The sequence below is a fragment of the Chiloscyllium punctatum genome, chromosome 24, assembly GCF_047496795.1.
Source record: "Chiloscyllium punctatum isolate Juve2018m chromosome 24, sChiPun1.3, whole genome shotgun sequence".
Classification (NCBI taxonomy): domain Eukaryota; kingdom Metazoa; phylum Chordata; class Chondrichthyes; order Orectolobiformes; family Hemiscylliidae; genus Chiloscyllium; species Chiloscyllium punctatum.
In genome coordinates this window covers 61,901,876-61,929,263 of record NC_092762.1, presented here as the reverse complement: position 1 = coordinate 61,929,263, position 27,388 = coordinate 61,901,876, and the positions used below count along the sequence as shown (strand labels likewise).

At 42.5% G+C, this 27,388-nt stretch overlaps 1 protein-coding gene across 1 annotated transcript; it reads left to right on the top strand.

The window, feature by feature from the left end:
• Positions 1-27,388, top strand: LOC140494621 (E3 ubiquitin/ISG15 ligase TRIM25-like). The gene is made up of 6 exons (XM_072594003.1): positions 1-1,150; positions 10,085-10,180; positions 12,595-12,828; positions 16,426-16,448; positions 18,874-19,019; positions 20,108-27,388. The coding sequence occupies exons 1-6, from the start codon at positions 587-589 to the stop codon at positions 20,683-20,685; spliced, it is 1,641 nt and encodes a 546-aa protein (XP_072450104.1). The 5' UTR covers positions 1-586; the 3' UTR covers positions 20,686-27,388.

The following is a 27,388-nucleotide window of genomic DNA, read 5'->3' as shown; positions in this document are numbered from 1 at the left end:
CAACGACCAGTTAACAATCCCGTCGACTGTCTGATTTTAAAATAAAAATCAATGAAGGCGCTCCAGAAAATGTCACCGGAGTCGGAGGGGAGTCAAGATATTCCGAAACTGCAGCCGCCCGTATCAGAGGCTGGGCCGCTCAGTTGTTATAAATGATAATAAATATCGGCCGGTTAATGATCTAACAGCTCAGTGTTGATTCAGTTAGTGATAGCTACCCCGGGCTACCATCTAACAGGGACTCAACAACTTTTTCAAAAATACACAGGCAGGGTGGACAGCCAGTGACTGAAGTGTGTGCTTTGTTGGTGGTGCTCGATCCACACAAACAGGGGAGACTTAGAAATGCCACAACCTTAATCTACGGCCCTGCAGAGGTACAGAAACACCCAATCGCTTTGAACAAAACAAAACCCTGTTCTGTCTGTACAGGCCGCTGCAGGAAATGTCCCAGCCTGAGCTGTTTAATGAGATTACAGTTAAAATGAGCGAGAGTCTATCCCTCATTTTGTAGTGGTCTCTCCCCAGCCGTTTTGTTCCGTGATCCAAATGCCACGGTTTCAGTTTCGGTTTTTTGTCATTCCCGATGGCGGCTGCTTTACCTCCCGAGTGGTTGGAAGAGGAGTTAACGTGCCCCGTCTGCCTCCAAATCTACACCGACCCGGTGATACTGAACTGCAAGCACAGCTTCTGCCGAGCTTGTATTGAGGAGTCCTGGAGAGAGCCAGAATCTGGCACTTACTCCTGCCCAGAATGCAGAGCAAACTACAGAGAGAGGCCTGCTCTGAAAAGGAATTTCAAACTGGCAAACATAGCTCTGAAATACCAGGCAGTGAATGGAACCCCGGTAGCTTTACCCTGTAACTACTGCAGTAAGAAAAAACTAACAGCTGTCAAAACCTGCCTGAAGTGCGAGGCCTCCATGTGCTCCAAACATCTCAAACATCACAGAGAGAACGCTGTCTTTAAAAACCATCCCCTCATTGATCCCACTGCAGACATGTCTACATGGAAGTGCATAGAGCACAAGAAACTGTTGGAGATTTACTGTAAGGACGACAAAGTGTGCATCTGCTGTCTCTGCCCTGTCGTGGGGAAACACAAGAACCATAATTGTGTCAGTATCGGTGAGGGGGAACAGGAACTGCGGGTATGTTTAATTGATCTGAAATACCAAAATCTCAATAACTCTGCCGCGGACTGGCCGCTGTGCCTAGTGATCCTAACCCCTGGGGTGACCCAGTGACCAAATCAGGCAAGCAGATATTAATCCCTGAAAATTGAACAATTGTTGCTAGCAGGAGATAGTCCTTCCGCACCCCAACATTCAGCAGGAATTTCCTGCATGAAATTTCAAGGACCTGTCAAATCTTGTTTCAATACCTCGATTTCACACGTACCAGGGACGACCTTTCACCTCTCATGATTTCTTTAACTCTGCGGTCGGAAGTTTTGAGCTGGTAAAAGTAGCAATTTGCGTTTAAGTAGCGCCTCCACCCTCACCGCCCCCCCGAGCTGTAATTAAACAAGGCACTGACCGCTAGCGTTGCACTCCTCACTCGTAAATCGCCTCCAAATCCTGTGTTCAGGAGGAGCTGTTGATTGCTAGGTCGGTACCAAGACAAATTCGTTTTTGCAGCTCTGCTTATCCAATAGTTTTGGTATTATTTCCCGTGGTGGTATCCCTTCATTTATCATTTTACAAGCACTGTCTCAATTTGTTCCAAATTAAACCACACGCATCCCATCAGCGCTTGAATATTTCCATTACGAAACAAAACTAAGTGTTCCCTACCATTGTTTTCCCTGGGTGGGGGAGTCCAGAACTAGAGGCCATAGGTTTAGGGTCAGAGGGGAAAAATTTGAAAGAGAGCTAAGGGACAACGTTTTTCGCAGAGGGTGGTGTGTGTATGGAATGAGCTGCCTGGGGAAGTGGTGGATGCTGGTACAATTACAACATTTAAAAGGTATCTGGATGGGTATATGAATAGGAAGGGTTTAGAGGGATATGGGCCAAGCGCTGGCAAATGGGACTAGATCAGGTTAGGATATCTGGTCAGCATAGACGAGTTGGACAGAAGGATCTGTTTCCATGCTGTACATCTCTGTGACATCTTTCCTGTTGTCACCAGGGCAGGGGGAGAAGGTTCTGAGCATGAACTGGTTTGTGTTCTCTAGCTGGACCTTTCTGCGGTCCAGGTGATCCTTTTCCTGTAGTAGCAGTCACAGCCATCCACAGTTAAGAAGAATGATGTAAGTGTGGAAGTCAGCAGAGATCCATAATATAGTTGAACAAATTACAATTGAGACAGGAGCAGGTATTTGAGTGAGCTTCAAATTATATGGGTCCCCAGGCTGAGATGAGATGTATCCCAACCTGCTGTGGGAAGTAAGGGAAACAATCTAGGGGTCTCGACATTCATTTTCAAATCCTCTCTGGCTCGGGCAGATGTGCCAGAGGACAAGAAGACAGTTAATGTTTCCAAAGTGAGTGGTAGAGATACACCTTCAAACCGCAGGCCAGTAAGTCTAATATCAGTGTTAGGGAAACCTTTGGAAAAAATAATTGAGGGGCAGAGTTAATCTCTACTTGGAGAGGCAAGGATTAATCAATGATAGTCAGCATGACTATGTCAGGGGAAGATCATATCTGACAGATTTGATTAAGTTTTTCAAGTGTCTAACTGTAGATGAGGGTAATGTAATGGATATAGGCTTCAATAAGGCTTTTGATACTGTCTCACATAGGAGCCTGGCCCATTGGATCCAAGGCAACTTAGCAAATTGGATCCAAAATTGGCTTAAAGGCAGGGAGTGGAGGGGATGGTCAGAGGTTGTTTTTATGACTGGAAGTTTGCATCCACTGTCATGCCACAGGCTTTGATGCTGGGCCCTGTTCTGTTGTAGAGTACATTAATGATCTAAATATAGATGTAGGAAGTTTGATCAGCAAGTTCACAAATAACAAAGAAAAATGATGCTGTGGTAAATAATGAAGAAAGCCTGAGACCGCAGGATGTTATGATGGGCTGGTTAGATGGACAAATGGAATTTAATCCTGAAAAGTGTTAGGTGATGCATTTTGGGAGGTTGAACAAACAAATTAATACTCAATGAATGGTTGAATGTACTGTACTGTAAGGAGTACAGAGGATTGGAGGGATCTTGGTGTGTATGTCCACAGATATTTGAAGGCAATTGGATGGGAGGATAAAGTTGGTTAAGAAGGCATATAGAATATTTGCACTTATTAGTTGAAGCATTAAACACAAGAGCAGGGAAGTTATGCTGGAGCTGTATAAAATGTTAGTTATATCAGGATTGGAGTACTGTATGATTTCTGGAAAGTTGTGATTGTACTTAGAGAGGGTGCACAGGAGTTCACCAGATGTTGTCTGGAGTGGAGTCTTTCCGCTATGAAGAGACTAGATAGACTGGAGTTGTATTGCTTAGAGCAGAGAAGACTGAGAGAGGACATGATCGAAGTGCTCAAAATTATGAGGGGCAAAGATAGAGTACATAGGAAGAAACCATTCTGCTTAACAGAGGCATCCATAACTAGGGACAGAGATTTAAGGGAAAGTGCAGGAGTTTGGAAGGGATTTAAGGATGGCCTTTTTCCCCAGAAGGTTTTGGGTCTCTGGAAATCACTGCCTGAAAGTGTGGTCATGGCAGGGACCATTACAACTTATAAGAAGTATTTAGATGAACACTTGAAGTACCAGAGCATAACAGGACTATGTTCCACGTGATGGAATAAGAGTCTTGATAGGTGCTTCACGTCCGAGATGACACAATTGGCCAAAGAGCCTCTTTCCCTGCTGCGACCCTATGACCCTGAGAACAATGGCATTCATTTTTCGTTAGAAGGCCAAATGCTTATTCTCCAGCCTATTAAACCTGTTCCCCCAAAAATGGTGAAGTAGATTTTTCAAAGGTATCTGATCTGGCAAACTTCTTTCTTCCCAAATCTCTCAGCCAAAGGTGCAATGTTGCTTGCTGGCCAAAGGTAAATTCAAGCAGACTTTATAAACTATGCATCCTACTAGGAACATCATCATTTCTTTAACACGTTGCTTCCAATGTTCCAGCAGCTTCTGAGCTGTCATATTCCCCACGGTGCTCATTCGTCATATGTGTTCCTTGTGACTTGTCAATTACATCACTAACAAAATACTTAATTAAGTCCTTTATAAACATGAATACAATAGTAGAATACCACAGATGCAGAAAAAAAACTGAAAAAATATTTAAAATCTATTAGTAGCTAAGATATTAGTTGCTTGTGCTAGGATCCTGATTTCATGCTAGGGGTTGCTATTGACCAGACACTGGCTTGGAGCAGCCACACATATACTGGAGCTCCTAAAGCAACTGAGAAGCTGGGAATTCTAAGGCTGGTATTTCACCTCCTGGTTCCATAAAGTCTGCCTACCATCTACAAGGCACAGCGAGAAGTGTGATTGAATACTATCCACGTTCCTGGACGATTATCACTCCGACAATACTCAGGAAGCTCAACACCAGCCTGGAGAAAGCAGTTGGCTCGATTGGCACTCCATCCACTGCATTCAAGATTCGCTCCCTCTGTCAATGCGGGTAGTGGCAGTATTGTTTGCCCTCGACAACAAGGTTGTCTAACCTTTTTGCATGAGGTTAAGGTGGTCCATTTCAGTTTCTCTGTCACTTAGGGTCATAGAGCCATAGGGATGTACAGCATGGAAACAGACCCTTCGGTCCAACCCGTCCATGCTGACCAGATATCCCAACCTAATCTAGTCCCACCTGCCAGCACCCGGCCCATATCCCTCCAAACCCTTCCTATTCATATAACCATCCAAATGCCTCTTAAATGTTGCAATTGTACCAGCCTCCACTACATCCTCTGGCAGCTCATTCCATACACGTACCACTCTCTGCAAGAAAAAGTTGCCCCTTAGGTCTCTTTTATATCTTTCCTCTCTCATCCTAAACCTATGCCCTCTAGTTCTGGACTCCCTGACCCTAGGGAAAAGACTTTGTCCATTTATCCTATCCATGCCCCTTATAATTTTGTAAACCTCGATAAGGTCACCCTTCAGCCTCCAACACTCCAGGGAAAACAGCCCCAGCCTATTCAGCCTCTCCCTGTAGCTCAGATCCTCCAACCCTGGCCACATCCTTGTAAATCTTTTCTGAACCCTTTCAAGTTTCACAACATCTTTCCGATAGGAAGGAGACCAGAATTGCACGCAATATTCCAACAGTGGCCTAACCAATGTCCTGTACAGCTGCAACATGACCTCCCAACTCCTGTACTCAATACTCTGACCAATAAAGGAAAGCATACCAAACGCCTTTTTCACTATCCTATCTACCTGCGACTCCACTTTCAAGGAGCTATGAACCTGCACTCCAAGGTCTCTTTGTTCAGCAACACTCCCTAGGACCTTACCATTATGTGTATAAGTCCTTCTAAGATTTGCTTTCCAAAATGCAGCACCTCGCATTTAACTCAATTAAACTCCATCTGCCACTTCTCAGCCCATTGGCCCATCTGGTCCAGATCCTGTTGTAATCTGAGGTAACCTTCTTTGCTGTCCACTACACCTCCAAGTTTAGTGTCATCTGCAAACTTACTAACTGTACCTCTTATGCTCGCATCAAAATCATTTATGTAAATGACAAAAAGTATAGGGCCCAGCACCGATCCTTGTGGCACTCCACTGGTCACAGGCCTCCAGTCTGAAAAACAACCCTCCACCACCACCCTCTGTCTTCTACCTTTGAGCCAGTTCTGTATCCAAATGGCTAGTTAGAACATAGAACATAGAAGAATACAGCGCAGTACAGGCCCTTCAGCCCTCGATGTTGCGCCAATCAAAGCCCACCTAACCTACACTAACCCACTATCCTCCATATACCTATCCAATGCCCGCTTAAATACCCATAAAGAGGGAGAGTCCACTACTGCTACTGGCAGGGCATTCCATGAACTTACGACTCGCTGAGTGAAGAACCTACCCCTAACATCAGTCCTATATCTACCCCCCCTTAATTTAAAGCTATGCCCCCTTGTAATAGCTGACTCCATACGTGGAAAAAGGTTCTCACTGTCAACCCTATCTAACCCCCTAATCATCTTGTACACCTCTATCAAATCACCCCTAAACCTTCTTTTCTCCAATGAAAACAACCCCAAGTGCCTCAGCCTTTCCTCATAGGATTTTCCTACCATACCAGGCAACATCCTGGTAAACTTCCTCTGCACCCGTTCCAGTGCCTCCACATCCTTCCTATAGTATGGCGACCAAAACTGCACACAATATTCCAGATGCGGCCGCACCAAAGTTCTCCCTGTATTCCATGAGATCTAACCTTGCTAATCAGTCTCCCATGGGGAACCTTGTCGAACACCTTACTGAAGTCCATATAGATCACATCTACTGCTCTGCCCTCATCAATCTTCTTTGTTACTTCTTCAAAAAACTCAATCAAGTTTGTGAGACATGATTTCCCCCATACAAAGCCATGTGGACTATCCCAAATCAGTCCTTGCCTTTCCAAATACATGTACATCCTGTCCCTCAGGATTCCCTCCAACAACTTGCCCACCACTGAAGTCAGGCTCACCGGTCTATAGTTCCCTGGCTTGTCTTTACCACCCTTCTTAAAACAGTGGCCAGTCTTCCGGCACCTCACCTGTGACTATCGATGATACAAGTATCTCAGCAAGAGGCCCAGCAACCACAGAGTTCTCGGGTACACCTGATCAGGTCCTGGGGATTTATCCGCCTTTAACCGCTTCAAGACATCCAGTACTTCCTCCTCTGTAATCTGGACATTTTGCAAGATGTCACCATCTATTTCCCTACGGTCTATATCTTCCATATCCTTTTCCACAGTAAATACTGATGCAAAATATTCATTTAGTATCTCCCCTATTTTTTGTGGCTCCATACAAATGCCACCTTGCTGATCTTTGAGGGGCCCTATTCTCTCTCTAGTTACCCTTTTGTCCTTAATATATTTGTAAAAACCCTTTGGATTCTCCTTAATTCTATTTGCCAAAGCTATGTCCCATTTTGTCCTCCTGATTTCCATCTTAAGTATACTCCTATTTTCTTTGTACTCTTCTAAGGATTCACTTGATCTATCCTATCTATACCTGACATATGCTTCCTTCTTATTCTTAATCAAACCCTTAATTTCTTTAGTCATCCAGTATTCCCTATACCTACCAGCCTTCCCTTTCACCCTGACAGGAATATACTTTCTCTGGATTCCTGTTATCTCATTTCTGAAGGCTTCCCATTTTCCAGCCATCCCTTTACCTGTGAGCATCTGCCTCCAAACAGCTTTCGAAAGTTCTTGCCTAACACCGTCACAATTGGCCTTTCTCCAATTTAGAACTTTGGTGGCTGGCGTTTTAAATGTAAAATGTAAAGATAGCGTTTGGCACAACTGTAACCATGCATTTCAGAGAGAAAAAGTTTCCAAGACAATAAACCAATAATTTGAATAAAGAGCTAATTAATTAAAATTGCCACTAAAAAAGTGCCAGCAGCAGAGCAAACTAAAGCAGAGTATATGACCCAATGATATAGGTAATGAGCCAGCACCATGTACAGGTAGATTAGATTACTTACAGTGTGGAAACAGGCCCTTCGGCCCAACAAGTCCACACCGCCCCGCCGAAGCGCAACCCACCCATACCCCTACATCTACCCCTTACCTAACACTACGGGCAATTTAGCATGGCCAATGCACCTAACCTGCACATCTTTGGACTGTGGGAGGAAACCGGAGCACCCGGAGGAAACCCACGCAGACACGGGGAAAATGTGCAAACTCCACACAGTCAGTTGCCCGAGGCAGGAATTGAACCCGGGTCTTTGGCGCTGTGAGGCAGCAGTGCTAACCACCGGTAACCCCTGTGCTGTCCGTCAGTCAAAACAGGACCTTTAGTACGTATCTGCACACGTGTGGATGACATCAGCACCCACCCAAGCGCATATTGGTGAGTTCTACAGAACATGTGCATGCATGAATGAAGATCTGTCAGCAGTGGTGGTGAGCTGGTGATGCTGGGATAAATGTTAGCACTAATTGGACAGATTTACCTGCCCTATGGTTAAATTGAAACCCAAGCCGCTTTTGTTAAATCGGTCACAACTCAATCGCAATCAATGTTGTTTAGTTCCTCCAGTTAGCATTTTTACGATCCCAAGCTTCAGTCAGGTTAGTTCAGTTTCCTCACTTTGTAACATTCTGACAGAGCGCAGTGAGAAAAATGTCTGATAGTATCAGGAGAAAGAATCAAGATAACCAGAACCCTTCTGAATTTATCTCTGCCTTGCCGTGTTAATATATGGACAATGTCCTCTTTGTGACAGATAGTTGCCAATCTGTCAGTTTACGATGATGAAGCACTGTAATGCTGTGTTTGTGCACATTCCTGGTTAGCGTGCCATCCAGCTATAGATGGTATTGATGATGAACACTGACAAGTAAGAAAACCTTACATTTTTGCGTTTTTGGGAAAGAAACAAACCTAAAGAAAGACAGATGAGGTCCCAAGTTCTGATCACCACCTACCTGTGAAGCTGGATCAAGGTAAGAAGTTGGGTTGAAACAAATTAGACCTTGGTTTGCCTCTGGTGGTCATCATCGGAGTTGGCTTCAGCAGAATTCACCTGCAAGCGAGGGTCAGAAGTGGGTTGCCTTTCCGCCTGGGATATCCTGCTCAGTCAGCTTTTTTTGTGGATAGGTTCTTGCGGAGTCTGAAGGAAAGGAGGATGGTTATGTGTTGGCTCACACACACTCTTCCACTCCCCCACATAATTACTTTCACACCTTCTCCCTCTCTTGGTCACTGATCCCACATTCTCCCTTTGTCAACCACTCACACGACACTCTTCTCCCTGTCTCTCACTCACTCTTGTAAACATCCCATGCTAACTCTCTACAATACTATCCCTCTCCCAAATTCTCCCTGGGGTTTACCATTGACCAGAAACCAAACTGGACCGGCCATATCACTATTGTTGCTACAACAGCAGGTCAGAGACTAGGGATTCTATGGCCAGTAGCTCACCTGCTATGTCCTCAAATTTTGTCCACCATCTAGAAGGCACAAATCAGAAGTATGATTGAATATTGGCCACTTACAACTCCAACAACATTTAAGAAGCTTGACACTATCTAGGATGAAGCACTTGACTTGACCCGTCAACATTCACTTCCTTGAGCACCATGAACAACAGCAACAATGTGTGCTATCTTCAGCATAAATTATAGTAACTCACGAAGGCTCTTCTGACAGCACCTTCCAAAACCCCTAACCCTCACCAACTAGTACAACAAATACATGGGAACACCATCTGTAAGTTCCCATCCAAGTCACGCACCACCTTGACTTGGAATTGTATCGTTGTCCTTTAGTGTGACTGGATCAAAATTCTGGAACTCTCTCTTTAACAAAAACACCCATTGGACTGCGGTGGTTCAAGAATGTAGCTTGTCATCACCTTCTCTGGAGAAATTAGGAACGGAAATAAATCCTGACTTAGCTATCGACAGCCAAATACCTTGAATGATTTTTAAAAAGTTCATGAAATATAAATTGTTCCCGGGTTTTATTCCTCGGTGATGACCAGCTCGTGAACTATCAGAAGATTAACAGTTATTTTTTGGATTGTAATGAATTTGACCAGAATTGTAGTGGTCAGAGTCACCATCTTGCTGATGAAAGCTATCATTTTGTGATGACATAGTTAACATTGTATGGAATTGCTGCTTTCAAATCTTATCTCTTCAATTTTCATCTCTCCATAACTCAATATGCATCTCATTACTGCTTTGTCTATTGGTTTAATTATATCTCTAGTTGGCTACACCATTTTGCTTCCTCAATTTGTCTGTCTTCACTTCTCTCATTCTCTCTCTCTCACTCACTCATTCTTTCTCTCTCTCTCTCTCACTTCATCTGTCTTACTTGACTGCCTCTGTGTCTGCCATTCAGTATACTGATATCTTTTTCTGTTTAGAATCTCTCCTTCTGTTTCAGTTGCCACATGGAAGTAACTGTTTGATTTATTTCAAGGACCACTTGCAGCAGCAAATTGAAAAAGTCCGAACAAATACAACCTCAATCCAAGCTGCCCTTGACCATCTCCAAACACAGAAGGAAAGTACCCAGGTTAGTTTGAATGACACAAGAACTGATACCTTCCCCTGGAATGACTAACATGATTATCATCATCACCAAAATCGACAAGGCATGTTTCGTTCACATTGGCTTATGTTTAGTTAGGACTTGCTGATTATCAAATGAGGATTTTCAGTTCTAGGACTTTGTACCTAGTGTCACTGTCCGGCACTTCTATGTTGTATATGAGTTATTTTAAATTTCAAGATAAGTAATGCATTGTCAGGTGCAAAGACAAAGTTAAACTCAATCTCCACAGTTCCACCAAATATTTTTGGGTCAGATAGAACATTGATTCGGTGGAGAGTAAAATTTCCCATCCTCGAGCACTGTTGGATCTAATATAACACAAGTCACACAGGGAGTTAAACTTGTGAGCGGCACCAGAATTGTTTGTCATGAAAATTGCAGGGAGTTTGATTTTAAAAAGTGAAAGCTGTAAAATTGATAAGTCAAATTTCTGCAAGAGAAAAATAATTAGTGGAAACATGGACAATCAAACCATACATTTCAATGATCCTTTGACACTTCTCAGAATAGTTAATGAGGTAGTTTTGTGATGGAAATCTCCCATCTGTAGTTACAGCAGTCTGTTGTGTGGATGCTTGTACTGGGGAATGGTTCATGTTAAAAAGAATCCTATTTCATTGATGCAGTATTAAAAGCATCCGTAAACAGTTTAATAGAATGCATAACAATGGTAATGTGGATGTGAGAAAGAGGTAAGCTGGGAACTCAAACTGCCCAGGTATTCTGAACATTGGTTACAGGAGTACTGTACATGGACTGGCTAGCAAGTGAATGAGGAAAATTGCCTAAGTTAAAAAGCAGTGTCTGAATATTCCTATAAAGTAAAAAGCAAAAACATGTTCAGGTGATGGAAAGTTTAATAAAACTGTACTTCTGAAGGATATGGCAGTGCATAGGTGGGACAAGCAAAGTTTCAGCCATCTTTTAATGAAAATGTATATATCAGATTATCCAGCACTGTTGCCTGTAGATGCCCTGTGACACTTGAGAGAAGGGGCAATTTTTATTGCTACTGGCAAAGCAATGCAGATGATCAAGTGTCCCTGCTAGGCTTCTGGGCAAGTTGGTATAATAAAAGGGACAGAAATCACAGGGCCCAGTCCTTAACCAGAACACAGAGAGACCCTTAGAGCCCAGGTCACACCACTCCCTATCACTGTAATCTCCCTCTCCTTCCTCCACCCCAGCACATTGGGAGGCTGAGCCCTCCTGGAGACACCTACTCCATCATGCCAGTGTGGTTTCTGTGGTAGAAGCCTGAAGTGGGTTCTTATGGGAATTGTACACTTTCTCCCTCCCCTCTGCTTTCAGCCTGCCTTCTCCTTTCCCTCCTGCAGGACGATAAACCTGGAAGTGGGCACTGCTGATGCCTCTGATTGCCTTGCTGATCATTACAATCAGAGAATTGACAATGGAGTTTTACGTGACTGCAACAGGTTCATAACTCTCATCCCTCATGTTAGCAAAGATTTTTATTTCTCTAATTTTGGAGGGATTAACACCCTGTGCAATGCTATAAATGCACATGTAAAATTTGTCTCACTGCTACTCTTCACTTGAGTTTAGCTAAACTTTGGAACAAATAAATGCAACTGGCTCCAGTTGGATTGAGGTCCAACATGAGAGACAGGGGTATGTTGCAGTGATGCTGCCCGTGCTGGCTGGGATAACTGGTAGGAGCCCTGCATTGCTTCTCTTTGTGCAGTTTAAACAGAATCAGGCCCATGATTGGATAGTGCCAGGCCTGCACAGAGTTGTGGACAATCCCATCAGACCTTGTACCATCAGAGGTTGGCAACTGTCCATTATCAGCAGCTGCTGCCAACCATAGTCCAAGGCCTGTCCAGAGGATCGACAGTAGATCCATGGAGTGAGGTGAGTGAGGCAGGATGGACAGGACAGAGAGAGTGGAGAAGGAGTCAAGGACAAAGGGTTGGCTTCAGCTCTCCACCTCTTCCCCCCTCCAACCCCCACCATCATCACCGCCACCTTGTTTGTTTGGACAGCATAAACCCTTGTGTATTCAATGATAAGCAGTTTATGAGCCTTGCTGGTATCCTGCTACCAGTAAGTAGGATTCCTGCACTGGGACTTAACTGGGGACTGTTTTCCCAATGCTAAGAATTGCAGGTGGGTACACCTGCTCATCAACTACCCCCAACATGCCACTCCTGGCAGGCTCCTCTAAATTCAGCCCAAAGAGACACCCACTGCAAAATTTGGTATCCGCAATTTATTCTCGGCTTCACAAACCTGTTTGCAGTACATGTAAGGAACATGCTCTCGTAAGCACAGTCTGGATAATGTTTATGCACAAATTCAGTCAGAAAAGTTACGTGCTGTCAAGTGACCTCTGGTGTATTTCCACTCCATAGACTCTGATCAGAGAAACCAAACTCCAGATTCAGGAGAAGTGTAACGCAGTGCGGAAGTATTTTGAGAATGAAGAGAAAGAAGCATGTAAATATCTGGACAGGGTTCAGAGGCATGTGACTGGGGAAATTGATGCACGGATACTTGAACTGGAAAACAAAATGGAAGACTTTGAGAAGAATTTGTCTGATTTCAGTGACCTTTTAACCAAGAATGAAAAGCTAATTTTTATACAGGTAATGTGATCTACGTTGCTGCCTTTTCCATTGAGCAGATTATTTTAAAACACTGAATGGTGGGGATAGTGATGGAGTGAATGTCACTATTCTAGCATTCCAGGGGCTCAGGGGATATGAGTTCAAATCTCAGCATGGCTGCTGGTGGAATTTAAATTCAGTTAATTGAAAAAAGAATTCAGGATTTGAAATCTTGTCTCAGGAATGATGCCCATGATGCGATCAGTGATGATTGTAAAAGCTCATCTGGTTCACTAGTGTGGGAAGGAAATCTGCCATCCTTAACCTGCCTGACCTGTGTGTGACTGTGCTTGGCTCTTAACTGCCCTCTGAAATGGCTGGGCCTGCCATTTAGTTCAAGGGCAATTAGGGATGAGAAGCAGATGTTGGCCTTGCTAATGATGCCAACATGACACCAATAAATAAAGGAAAAGCAGGGGATTCTTAATCCTTTTTTAAAAAGCCAATGTCTGAAATGGAAAAGAAACGGGCGGCACGGTGGCACAGTGGTTAGCACTGCTGCCTCACAGCACCAGAGACCCGGGTTCAATTCCCGCCTCAGGCAACTGTCTGGGTGGAGTTTGCACATTCTCCCCGTGTCTTCTCCTCCAGGTGCTCTGGTTTCCTCCCACAGTCCAAAAATGTGCAGGTTAGGTGAATTGGCCAAGCTAAATTGCCCGTAGTGTTAGATGAAGGGGTAAAGGTAGGTGCATGGGTCTGGGAGGGTTGCCTCTTCGGAGGGTCGGTGTGGACTTGTTGGGCCGAAGGGCCTGTTTCCACGCTGTAAGTAATCTAAACTAAATGCTCCATGTTGTAGGAGGGTAGGGATTGGGATGGGGAGATATGAGTCATGTGGTTTGAGTATTGGAGAAGAGAGAGGAGATGTTGAGGTTTTTGAGAATTAGAGAGGGGCCATTAAATCTAATATGGTCTGTTGTTAGACTAAGCATTGCCCAACAATGGCACCGTGTCATGTCTGAATCTCACCATAGCTTGCTATGTTGTATGAACTCACTGGACTGTTTGTAACTTTGCTGCACCATCCTCATTTGACATTGGGTTCATCAGGGCCAGCTTGTCCAGCACAGTTGAGAAAAAAAATCTAAAGAGATGAGTGTCTTCTCTTTAACAAGATATCCCTTGTTACTAAGAATATGATGGTAAGTCTATCTCTTTGAGGTCCAGAGTCGTTCTCCCATCCAGGCCTTCAAAAGTGTTGGGTAGAGCTTAATGCACTCCTCAGCATTTAACCCTTACATAACCAAACATTTAATACAACAACTTCGTTACTGAGAACTTGTGGAGTTTGGGAGTCGTGGGACAGAGGTTTGGTTTGCAGATCAGTGGGGACATCAAGAAATGGTTTATAACTCCAACAACAACAATTTATATTGTGAAGTCTTATAAAGAATGACACTGAGCCACGTAAGGAGACATTAGGTCAGATGACCAGAAACGTGGTCAGAAGGTAGGTTTTAAGGACAGCTTTAAAAGAGTAAAGCAATTTGAGAGGCGGAGAGGTATAGATAGGATTTTCCACAGCATGGGGCCTTAGCAACCGACAACATGACCACCAATGATGGAGCACTTAAAATTCAGGATGCACAAATTGCCAAAACTAAAGGAACACAGAGTGATGGGGCTGGAGGAGGTTACAGAGATAGGGAGCAATAAGGTCCTTGAGAGATATGAAAACAAGGATGAGAATTTTAAAATTATCACCTTGTTTGAGCAGGAGTCAGTGTTGGTCAGTGAGCGCAGGGACTGGTGGGGCAATGGAACCAGCTGCAAGTTTTGAGCTTAAGAATGGCCTCTTGTTTACGGAGAATAAAATGTAGAAGACTAACTGGGAATGCATCCCCTCTGGAAGGGGAATACAAAGCAAGAGGTATGATTTCACAGATTGAAATGCTAACCTAAATTATTTTAGCAAACAATACCCAAGATAATTTTTTTGTGGGAAAAATATGAACGACCTCCTCCAGAAGGTTACAAACACAAAACCAATGTATTGTTTAAAAAGCAATGCAAAAGCTAACCTGAGGAAAAATATAATAAGAGAAATAAGAAAAAGTGAACTTGCACCTTTTAGTGACTTTCTTGACGTTAAAACACTCCAAAGTACTTTCAAGGCAAGAAGCACTTTTGAAGTGTATTTGTGATTGGATTGGAATGTAGAAAATATGGTGGCTGATTTGTGCATAGCTAGCTCCTACAAACTGCAATGTGATAGAGATAGATTATCTCACTTACTGATGTTGATTGCAAGATAACTATTAACCAGGTGTCACTGTTCTGTTGACCTGCTGTCTGGTAGTTAGGTTCTTTAAGACATGCCCAGCTCGGTCAGTAGTAGTACTGCTGAACACCTCTTTGTCATAGACATTAATACATAGACATCCACCCAGGATGCTTTTTATGCCCTTGCCACCCTTGGTGCTTCCTTCAACTGGTGTTCAATATGGAGAGTTGCTGATTCATCAGGGCAGTTGGTGAGTGGAGGAAGGGTGGGGATTGCTGTGGGTGGTAGTCAGCAGGAGGTTTCCTTACCCATATTTCACCTGACACTATGAGACTTTATGAAAACAGCGTCAAGGACTGCCAGGCCATCTATATACCACTGTGTTGCCAGCAGTGCTGGGACTGTGATTTCAGTGGGACAGAACATACCCGAGGACTGTGGCGCTGTCTATTAAAGAGACTTGAATTCACAACCTCGTAACAGACATGTCCTCCCAGTTGAGACAAAGCTCTCATTGGTGATTATGGAGAATTTTGGAATGTGATGTAAAGGATCAATAGCTCATGACGTGGCAACGCAGCTGAAGTTACTGTATTCCTAAACACAATCTTATCTCACAAACGGGTCCAATTCCAGCCTTGGGTGACTGTCTGTGTGGAGTTTGCACATTCTCCCCGTGTCTGCGTGGGTTTCCTCCGGGTGCCCAGTTTCCTCCCACAGTCCAAAGATGTGCAGGTCAGGTGAATTGGCCATGCTAAATTGCCCATAGTGTGAGGTGCATTAGTCAGAGGGAAATGGGTCTGGGTGGGTTAATCTTCGGAGGGTCAGTGTGGATTGGTTAGGCCAAAGGGCCTGTTTCCACACTGTAGGGAATCTAATCTAAAAAAAAAGGAGCAGAAGTAGGCCATTCAGCCCATCAAGTCTGCTCTGCCATTCAGTGAAGTTATGGCTGATCAGGTAATCCTTAACTCAAGGTACCATACATTCTGAACCCTTGTCTATTTTTTTCAGGCCTTGTTGACTCCTTGATTTCCAATCATTAGTCATGACAGTAGCAGAGAGGGAGTTCATGTATGGGTCAAAAATGTCTTTGTTGCTTGTTAATCGGATTCTGCTGTAATTGGTTCATATAGTTGTTTATGTTTCACAAACAGCAGGTAGCAATGGGATAAAGTTTACTTTATTTTCTGTGAGAGATCGACAAGAAATTATGATTAATTTTCTTATAGAATTTCAATTAATTTAGTTATGTATATTTTACAGTAATGCTTTTAATGCACAGGATGAATGTGTATCTGATATGTTTATTCATTTTAGTGATTTTAAACATTAATCATTTTATCTCACTATTTCAGGGATTTAATTCAATGGCATTGAGGTAAGGGAAATTCACTAATAATTCACTGAAATTGATTCATTCTATATAAATCTTCACTGTGTAGACAACAAAATGATCACTTTGTTTTTAGATTTAGGCATTTTTGTTCTTTAATGTCCTACGTCATGTGTTAGTTTTTCTAAACAGAGCCATCAGCTTAGCTCAGTGACCACATTCTGAATTCTGGATTGACTTAACATTTTGTCAATGGGAAAGATGCAAAACAAATGGGAAATTTTTATTGTTGTTGAATCAGGTGTTGGGAGTTCGCTCAATGTTCACATTTCAGCATAGTCCCTACTAAGTGCTGAATTGTTTATAAACTGTCCTTTAGATTAGATATTTAAATGAGCTGCCAATGAGTTGGATATGAGAGCGCAATGGTTTGATATAAAGAGGACCAGTCGGTTTCTATCATGCTCTGGCTAATATTTGTCCCTAACCAACCTCATTAAATTGATTAAGTTGTGGTTTATCTGATCACTGTTAATAGGAGCTTGTTGTGTACAATTTGGCTGCTACAGTTTTCCATCTGACGATGCCAACTGCATCTCAAAGTAATTTTTTGGCTACAAGCTACAATGAGGCATTAATACAATAAGCACAATCTAAATGCAAATTCTTTATTTCATTAACGAATAGCTGAATATAAATCTCCTCTGATTATATAAAGTATTCATTATAGTCTCTGTTAAGCAAATAGATTCTTTCGGAGGTGTTTGGAACGCCTGCAAACGGGATGTATGGTGGGGATCACCATTTGTGCACTTGCTAACGTGCTGTTTTACTCACATTCATTGAAATGGAAATGATGGTGATTGTGCCATGGAGAATGTGGAACAGGAAATTCTGGCAGTCATCTGTAACTGTTCTGCATCTGGAAAATATCTGTGACTGTGATGAAGCAGTCACACTGTCAGATTTAGCTTTGCTGCTTCTCGCTATCTGCTGTGCCAATAAATAATTGTGCATAACTATAAATAGTCCATTAAATGAGAACCTGAGTGTGTATAAATGATCCATTAAATAAGTAACTGATTGCGAGTATAAATAATTCATAAACTGAGTAATTGAGTTTACATTCGGAACATTATCCATGGATCTGAGTGTATGCATAAGCACTCCATTTACTGAGCACCTGGAGAAATCTAAAATTCACCCCATTAAGCAAGACCATCAAACAGGAAATGGATGGTCATTTGGAACATTTCTCTTTGCTGAACACAGTACCATTTGACCCCTGAGTGTTTAGGATTGCACCATTAACCCAGACATGAACGTGTATTTAGTCATCTAGAGTGTGCACATAGTCACTTCATTAATCAAGTTTTTTAATGTATGTTTGATTAGCCTTTTACAAATTTCAGGCCTTCCCAATATTCTCTCTGTTTTTGTATTATATGTCATTTTGTAAGTGGTCCCCGTATCTTATGTCAGGAATGCATACTCTATATTCATTTTGAACCATTCAGTTACATAACCTGATGGTGTAGCAATAATTTCACAATGTGATTTGCACTGGAGGTTTGTATTTTGGCCTAATAAGTGCTTTTCTTGTGTTGCAATTACCTGCCTTACTGGAGGTTAGAACCTGATTTCCAACTGATCCCTTGACTCTGTTTCCTGTTGGTATTGGCTAAGACATCAAAAGAATTTACCAGCTATTCTTTCACACGTGCCTTCAGGACTTTGCTGAAAAGAACTTCCAAAGGTCACTGGAGCAAAGACTGGACCTACACATCCACTGAATGCCTTAGCTGAGTTTGCAAATGGCAAACATGGAAGGAGCAGCAGTGAGGAGATAGTGAGGACTGCAGATGCCGGAGAAGTCAGAGTCAATAAAGTGTGGCGCTGGAAAAAAGCACAGCAGGTCAGGCAACATCTGAGGAGCAGGAGAGTCAACATTTTGGGCTTAACCCTTCATCAGTACTTATTGTCTTGCTCCTCAGATGCTGCCTGACCTGCTGTGCTTTTTCCAGGAGCAGCAATGATACTCCTGAGAGGGGCAGGAGGAGGGAATTGGAGATTGAAGCAGTGAAGTAGAAGAAGATTTCATCTCCCAATTCCTCTTTCTTTCCCACTGCTAACCATTCCAAATTTGGGTCGGATCTTTTAAGAATAGTTCCAGTCTTGAATATGTCAGTTGAATATTTTAATCTTTCAGTTCCAAGTTTGTTTGAGTAGTTGTATTGCAGATATTGGTGGAGCTCTGTTTTGAACTCCAGCCTTAGCTGCAGGTTGGCTTTTACTTTAGTGTGGAGCCTTACATTTAAAATGTGTCAGCTCATGACGTCCGCCAGCCTGCCAATAATTGCAATTGGCTCATTTTCCTGAAGAATTCCTCATATTCTCTTCAGTAGATCTGCTTCATCTTTTTACATTGCACACTGAATGCATTTTAATGTCGCCTACACTTGTTCTTTAGAATAAAAGAAGCATCTGAACCACTGGCCCCACAGCCACCTCCACCTGATGTCAACAAAATAACAGCGGATAAGATCAACTGGGTACAGAAACAGTACGAAGTGGTCTCCCAGCTCGAGAGGGATCGCGACATAATGGCAACTGTGTGTAAGTACATCCCTGCTCATCTTGTGGTACTGCACTGTGCCACTTATCTGATTTGCATTGAGGCTTTCCTGTAAAAGTCTGGATGCATTTAAAATTGAGACAATTCACCTGACATAGTCCACTGCATTGAAGACCTCAGGGCCACTGCTCCTCCATTCCAGTCTAGCTGTGAAACTGCCTACACTAGTAACGGGTTGCAATTGAAGCTAGGAGCCGGTTCTCTGAGGTTTCTACTGGGGCCTTTGCGGGAGAAGCCCAAACAAGTGTAGGATGTGGCATTGCCAAAGATGGAGTTGGCCGGGGTCGGAGGGCATTGGATCATTGTGAGAAGTGGGAGAATGCATCCAGCGGGAGCCATCTGGGCATCCAGGCCTGGCATTTCACTCGGAACTGAAGGTGTAAGAGGTTGACAGTTAACTTTTCATTCCTTTACTAAGATCATAGAATCCCTACAGTGTGGAAATTGGCCCTTCGGCCCAATAACACCACATCGACCCTCCGAAGAGTAACCCACCCAGACCCATTCCCCTTCCCTATTACTCTACATTTACCCTGATTAATGCCCCTAACCTACACATCCCTGGACACTACAAACAGTTTAGCATGGCCAGTTCACCTGACCTTTGGATTGTGGGAGAAAACTGGAGCACCCGGAGGAAACTCACACAGACACAGGGAGAATGTCCAAACTCCACCCGAGGCTGGAATCAAACCTGGGTCCCTGGTGCTGTGAGGTAGCAGTACTAACCACTGAACCACCGTGCTGCACAAGGTATTGAGAAAAACCCATCCCCTTTATCTGGGGAAGGAGCTCAATTGCTCCCTACCCTAATTTGGCATACTTTTCCATATTTGAGGCCTTTTGATGCCATTGGATTTCCTGAGATATTTCCCCTAATGATTTGGGCAGCTATTAAGTGACCCACCCTTGTGCCTGCCTGGTGCCCATAATGCCAGCACCACATACTTTGTAGTCCCACTTTCATAAGAGGTGTACCTACTCCTCAACACGAATGTTAATAGCATTGATGAAGAATGAAATTCACATATCAGAGCTGTGATCCTCTCTAACATTGCTTTATTCACAGATGGACAGACACCGACTCTGGATGTGGAGACTGCTCATCGCAGTGTCATTCTGTCAGATGATAAGAGGGTCGCAACTGGAACCCAGTACAGACAGCCCTACCCCGCCAACCGGAAGAGGTTTGACACCTGGGGCCAGGTGCTGTGCTCCGAGGGAGTCAACAGTGGCCGCTCCTACTGGGAGGTGGAGATTGTTGGAGTCCGTGGCAAATGGGCAATTGGTGTATGTTATGGAAGCATAAAGCGAAAGGGCCGGGATAAAGAGTGTGTGCTGGGGGAGAGCAGTAAGTCGTGGATTGTATGCTCCGAGAGTAACAGTAATCTGTGGAGTTACTTATCAAGGTCCACCTCTGTTTCAGCCCAGCATAATGGTAATATCACAGACCTAGCTGTCAGAATATCCTCCAAAGTGGGAGTGTTTGTGGATTTTGATGCTGGAATAATCTCTTTTTACAGTGTATCAGGCAACAAACTAAGCTTGATATGTACTTTCCAGCAGCAGTCATTCTCAGAGACTCTCTACCCAGCTCTGAAAGTTGGTGACTGGAGCACCTCTCTGACTCTGTGCTCTCTCACCTGATTCCTTTCTCAACTTTTATTAAGCTTTTATTCTTTTAATAGGTTCCCTTATAAAAAAGGAAGAACATCAGTTGGAATGAACCAAAGTTGTTCCCATTAACATTATAACCCCAAAATGCCTCGGATCTTGAGGGGTTGCCAATCAGTAGCATGATGGGCTGATCTTGCCTAATTCTGCTGGACTGACTACTTAAGATAGGTTCCCATTGCCTAGAATGCCACACAATCAGTAATGCTCCAGGAAAAGTTAGAGAAGAAATTAGGAAAATATACCAAAAATGGTCCACTGTATTCAAGAAACAAAATCCAGCTAAATATCTCAACTTTGGCAGAAGGAATTGTACAAGTGGGGGTGGAATTTATTTTGGGTGGCAGAGAAGAATAAGCATTAATTAAATCCTCTCATTCCACGGCCACAGTTTTCTATTCCATTAACCTCTCCCATTTTATGCAGAGGAGGCACAGTGGAGATTGCCCGGAGAACTTGAGTGTTGCTTTGGACTCTCATTACCACAAATTTTAGTTACAACTGAAGTACCATTTTCTGTAACTTGAAGAGGTATTTGAAATATCACCAGCGATGTCAAGTTCCTGTTGAAGTACTCTTTTCTATCACTATCCTTATCCATCACTCACCCAGTCTCAGTTTCTATTACGCTTGGATTGAGGATTCTTTTTGATGCTGACTGTAGTGAAGAAGGTTTTTCTGCACTATTATTTATCCAGCTTAAAAGGTTTCAATTAACTTTCATTACTTTCTCATTCTGAGGGCTGGGTTAGATACGAGGCATCAAATGGCTTCCTCTATGCATTTTTCTCTCCAAATCCAGAAATGTTGTTACATACAACAATGTGTTTTTCTCATTATCAAATTACCTGTGATTTTTTTTTAAACCTATTAAGCACCAACAAAAATCACCCCTGTTTTCCAGTTGATTAATTTACATGTAAAGTCCATTAAGGGAAATGCAGGGTCTAGGAAATACAGGGTGCCCTATGTCTGTGCTTTGTTAATTCCTCGTTACGTCCCACATGAAAATAGCAGATTGGATCCAAAATTAGCCATGAGAGGAAGCAGAGGGACAGCTGAAGTGTTTGTGGCTGGAGGCTGGTAACAGTGGAGTTTACAGAGACTCGCCATTAGCTCTGTTTCTCTCTCCACAGATGCTGCAAGACCTGCTGAGTTTATCAAATGTTTTCAGGTCTAATTCCAGATTTCAAGCTGATTTTATTTCAGAGTGATGCTTAAAGCCTTGTTTTTTGAGATATATTTCAATGGGTTAGTTTTAAATGTAGACTGAATGATTAAGAGGTTTGAGGAGAAAGAATTGGCTGTGTGGTTCCTGTTAGGGGAGAGGTCTGTAAGATTGTTGAATTTTGGATACCATTAGGATATGCTGGTGGATTTTATTCAGTGGACCTAATAGGAAAGCCCCAGTTTGATTGCCTGTGTGTGCTGAATTAGTAGTTATCAACTGGATCACATTCACTAAGGACCCAAAGTTGGCTTCAGTTTCCAGAGTTGGAAAAGGATAAGGCAGTGGACTGAGACCTGGTTCTGTGAATATCCTTAAACAGGATTAGCAAGTCAGTGTTGCTATATCCCATGTAGTAAAAACCCTCCTGATACTAATATCAGCACTTGAGAGAGGTACTGTGAAGTGATTTATGGAAACAATCTGCAAGCAGCCAGCACCTACAGCTGAGGAAGCAAACAGTGAAGCAAAATATTAAATTCGTCAACCAAAATAATGACTGGTCAGACACTGGGTTAATACTGATAGGAACCTTCTGGCTATACACGCAGAGTGAAGGGGAACAAAACAATGTTATTTTAACTCACTTAGAGGAACATTGGTGACCTGATACTTAGATTTTCTTTATTATGCAAAAAACACTTGATAGGCATTCTGTCGATTGAACAGCAGAGGGTGGTGTTGCCTTGTAAAAGGATGTTGCAGCATCTAATGTTGCTAATTTCCCCCAGAGCTGTGGTCACACAGGCAACTTGGAAGAGCCACCAAACTGAATGGATTTTCAACTCCTTTCTCTGCCTCATCCCCTGAAATAAATTAGGTTCTACCAAAATGCAGGATATATGCTAGGCGCTAGCAGTATTCTCATTTTAAAGGAAACACTAACCTTTCTGAGTTTGTGAAGGCCCTGTGCTACTTGTTGTATGTCATCAGAGAAAAATTCAAATGATGTTCTCCAGAGGTGTGAGAGAATCTAGAATACACTCTAAAAATGAGTGCATGCATTTGGCACTTCAAGCTCCAGTGATTTTGTTTGTAATTACAGTGTCTGAGTTTATTGTGGAAAAACAAAGAAGGTATTACAGAGTAACGGGCTGCACCAGCTACTTTCAATTCTGTATAAGTCACAAAACTCTAGCACCGTAAATACTGATTCATACGACTGACATCCCTTACTTTTTTAACCATGTTTATGGCTTGGGTCGACATCTCAGGTTTAAGCTTCAAACTGAAAAGTTGAACCTGTTGATTTGCTCTGATATCTCTGTCCTTAGTCATGCAGTTAGAAGGATGTGCACTGCTGCTGTAGCATAAAACGTTCAATCTTGCCTTTCTGACTAAAGCCATGATGTGCCAATGTTGGACTGGGTTGAACAAAGTCAAAAGTCACACGACACCAGGTTATAGGTTTATTTGAAGGAGCAGCACTCCATCTTCGAAGAAGCAGCAATGCGAGAGTTTGTGTTTTGAAATAAACCTGTTGGTCTATAGCCTGGTGTCATGTGACTTTTGACCTTTTCTGACCAAAACCAGTCATAAACATCAAACTTTGTGCATTTCCAATAACCCCATAAAACTTTAGAACATTCTTTCCATCTAATCTCATGTTCCGCAGATCATCAGAAAGACCAGGCTTTCCCCACATTAAAAGCAAAAAAATACTGGAGATCACAGCGGGTCAGGCAGCATCCATGGAGAGAAATCAGGCGAATGTCTTGAGTCTAGATGACTTTTCATCAGAGCTCTGTGATCTCCAACACTTTTTGTTTCCAGTAAGATTCCAGCATCTGCAGTCATTTTCCCCACACAGATGAAAATCTAGTGAAAGATTGACCAAATTTGTCCCAAAGTAATGCTTTCAATGTTGTTTGGACAGCCTGAATGAAATTTGGGTAGTTTGTTGTTCCCTATATTATAGGAGCAGGAATGAATGAGCTCTGTAAGATATTCATTCTGAAAGTTTTTGCTATGATCAGTGTGGATCCATGGTGTCTCATCTCCTGGTCTGCTTCCTATCTGACTCCTGATAAACTAAACAAATGTATCCAGCTTTCCGCTAGGAGAACTCAGCCAGCTGAAATGAGAGCCTGCACTTAACCCCCGCATCATCTGCACGATAAAGTCAGGAGCTATTGGAACAAGTCATTTCAGGAAAAAGGGACAACAAATCTTGTTTCTTTCCTGCAGGTGAAATCATAGTAACTAATAACAGAATGCCTGCAATGTTTTGCTTGTGTGGGGACCAGTTGTAAGTCACCCATATCTTCCTCACTCAGGAATTAACCTGCGTTCACTGTTCATCCCATGTGGGCTGCCCCTGTAGACTGTAGGTTGCTTGGGATAGCAGACTATACCGACCTCAAAGCAGCAGAGAATGAACTGCTCCTGCTAATTCTAACAAGGTTGTGAACAAGTTGATTTTTAAGTATTTATGAGGTAACTACACCTAGCAATCAAACAGTCCTCCAAACTTTTTTAACATTGAATTTCATAGCATTTAAATTTTTGTGTACACTGCAAGTTATAGCGCATTCTATTTTTGTACGTTGCTTTCAGTTATTCATAAAATCCAGAGAGAGTTGTTGCCTAATATCTGAGACTTTCAAGAACGAATTACTCACAGCTTCAGTTCTGTGCAGTTTTTAGAAGGTTTTTGTATTAAAAAATATTTTCATATATTTGCCTTTACAGTTATAAATATGTTGTTGAGAATATTTGTGCTAGGTCATTAGTCATATGATTGAAGATTAGCGAAGCCAGTTTTAGTCACAGGACAATCTTTGTGCTAAGTTTTCCTGCAATATTCTTATCTCTTTAGTCTGTAAATGGGCTGTTCACTGTGGAGAAACATGATGGGAGACTCCACCTCCCCAAAATACATTTTTAATTCTTTCATGGGGTGTAAGCATTGCTATGAAGGCCAGCATTTGTTGCCCATCCCTAATCACACTTGAATGAAGAGTGTCAGTAGGATTAATGAGGCCCGTCGAGAGGCAACCACATTACTGGGGGTCTGAATTCACATATGGATCAAACCAGGTAAAGGTGCCTTCCCTAAAGGACATTAGTGAACCTGATGGGTTTTACTAACAATATTTACTGATACGGAATGTTAACAGTTGACAATATATTACATTTTTCTGTTGACGCAACTATTTTCTGGGATTGTGCTGAGCAGTATTTGCATGCAGACCAGCTCTCTACATCAACCTCTGTTCATGTACAAAAGAGCAAGGAGCAGTAAGCAAATATTTGAAGATAAATTCCCTTCCTTAAAATCAGTAAAGAAAAACACTTAATTCAATATATTGCAATCAGGCCGTTCTTGCTGTAAAAGAATTTTCATTTCAATTACCCCTATATGAGATATTTGGAAGATTAGGATACAGGAAACTAAGCAAATGAAGGACCGAAATATTTGACTTCTGCTATCCTGGTGGTCCCACTGTTCCCATGTTCAGGTGAACATACATCTCTTTAGCAAATATTTAATGTGTTCAGAGGCTCTATCCCCAGAATGACAGCACTAAGTCATCAGGGCCTGACTAATTTCTTCAGAAAAGCCCTGTCACTGAATGCCAAGGGTTGGCTACAGCTAGTGAGCCATGATTGACCATTCATGCCAAGATACTACTATCCACACCTGCACATTCTGACATACCTACATGGAATCCACCTTAAAGTGCTGTTTTCTGACAGTCTGGATCATTGGATTATGTCCCATACACAGGTTTGTAATCTTCTGCAGGTAAAACTGTAATTACTATACGGCCAGGAGTTAGCACATCCAGGGGCTATAATGCTGAGCTGTGACCTGAAATTTCCCTTTGGTTAGCTGAAGATGGTCTATGTTCATGGTGCCTTGAAATGACGCGTAGGGGCAACCATTACACAACCACCTCATGCAGCACCTTCCCATTTCAGCATCCAACAAGCAGTGTCAACTCTGAGCTGCTCAGTCGTGTGCCTAGAGACTTGTGCCGCCATGCTGAGTTGCTCATTCATTTGGAATCTGGCACCACCTCATGCCTGCTGCTTTCAGGCTTAAATCAAAATGAATTTGGTGGACATGATAGCACCTTGTCTTTGATCACTATGGATTCAAGCACTTCATAATTTTAGCAGACATGAATGTGGGACTGTTGCAGTTTTAGAGATACTACAGGAATTTACTTAGAGTTTGAAGAAAAACATGAATCTGAATGCATTGGAGAGAGTACAGATGAAATTTACAAGAATGGTTCCAAGGATGAGAAGCTTCAGTTGTGAGAAGAGATTGAAGAAGTTGGGACTATTCTCCTTAGAAGGAAGAAGGTTAAGAGAAGATCTCATAGAGGTTTTCCAAATCATGAGCAGGCTAAATAGAGTAGATAAGGAGAAACTGTTCCCGCTCATAAAGGGAACAAGAACAAGAGGGCATAGATTTGAAATAACATGCAAAAGAAGCAATGGTTATATGTGGAAAAAACTTCATTCGGCAACTAATTGGGTTATAGAATGCACTGCCTATAAGTGGTGGAGGCAGGTTCCATTGAGGCATGCAAGAGGGCATTGGACAATTATTTGGATAAAATAATGAGCAAAGATCTGGGGATAAAGCTGGAGATTGACAGTAGATAATGATGCTCACGTGAAGAGCCTGTACAGGCACGATGGGCTGAATGGCCTCTTCTGCGCTGTAAGACTTGTGATTTTTCTGCTGTATGGGTCAGTGTCCCTCACTGAACTAAGACCAAAGCAATTCATATGCTATTTATGATTCATTGAATGCAAGTTACTACTGTTTACTTAAATGAAATAATTATACATTTAAAAAATGCTGTTAGAAATCACTCTGTAAATTATCTTGAAGGAATATTGGTATCCTGTTCTGAGGGAAATAATAATGGGCTGTGAAAATTAAGATTCTTTCCTTGACAGTGGTCTCACTACCTGATGAGGAAACAGTCCAGTACAAGATACATAGCATGTCAGTGATTTGGTGATTAATAAGTCTGTTCAAAGAGAAATGACAAGGCATGGTTGAACTGTTGAACATTTCTTATATCTTGGGGCTAAGTTCAGGCTGGTTAGCGAGCTCAACCACTTGTCTTATTGCCTTCATACCTGCCGTCTTCAGCAAGTCTCAACTGCAAAATGGAATCCAGACATAACCCCACGGGAAGGGAGGAGAAGGCAAAAGGCAGTTAGTTACTCCCCACATATGCATCTCCCAGTGAACAGCCACACAGTATTAGCTGGAAATGAATCTTTACACTGTGCTCTTGGAAAGGTGTGAAACATAGGAAGCTCAAAGGCAGATAAGTACCAAAATAGTTAACGGAGACTGTGTAAGTTGTGTGTTCTATGAATTTTCTTTTCTGTTAACAATTTTTAAAACTGTTTTCATTTTGTATTAAACAATAGCACCTAAAAGCTTAATAACATTAATAAAACACCATTTATTTA

What these genes read in the sequence shown, in the direction of transcription:
- LOC140494621 (XM_072594003.1), top strand. Translation starts at nt 587, where the DNA reads ATGGCGGCTGCTTTACCTCCCGAGTGGTTGGAAGAGGAGTTAACGTGC. An exon ending in AGGGGGAACAGGAACTGCGG is followed by an intron (nt 1,151 to 10,084) that starts GTATGTTTAATT and finishes ATTTATTTCAAG; the next exon opens with GACCACTTGCAGCAGCAAAT. An exon ending in CGACATAATGGCAACTGTGT is followed by an intron (nt 19,020 to 20,107) that starts GTAAGTACATCC and finishes CTTTATTCACAG; the next exon opens with ATGGACAGACACCGACTCTG.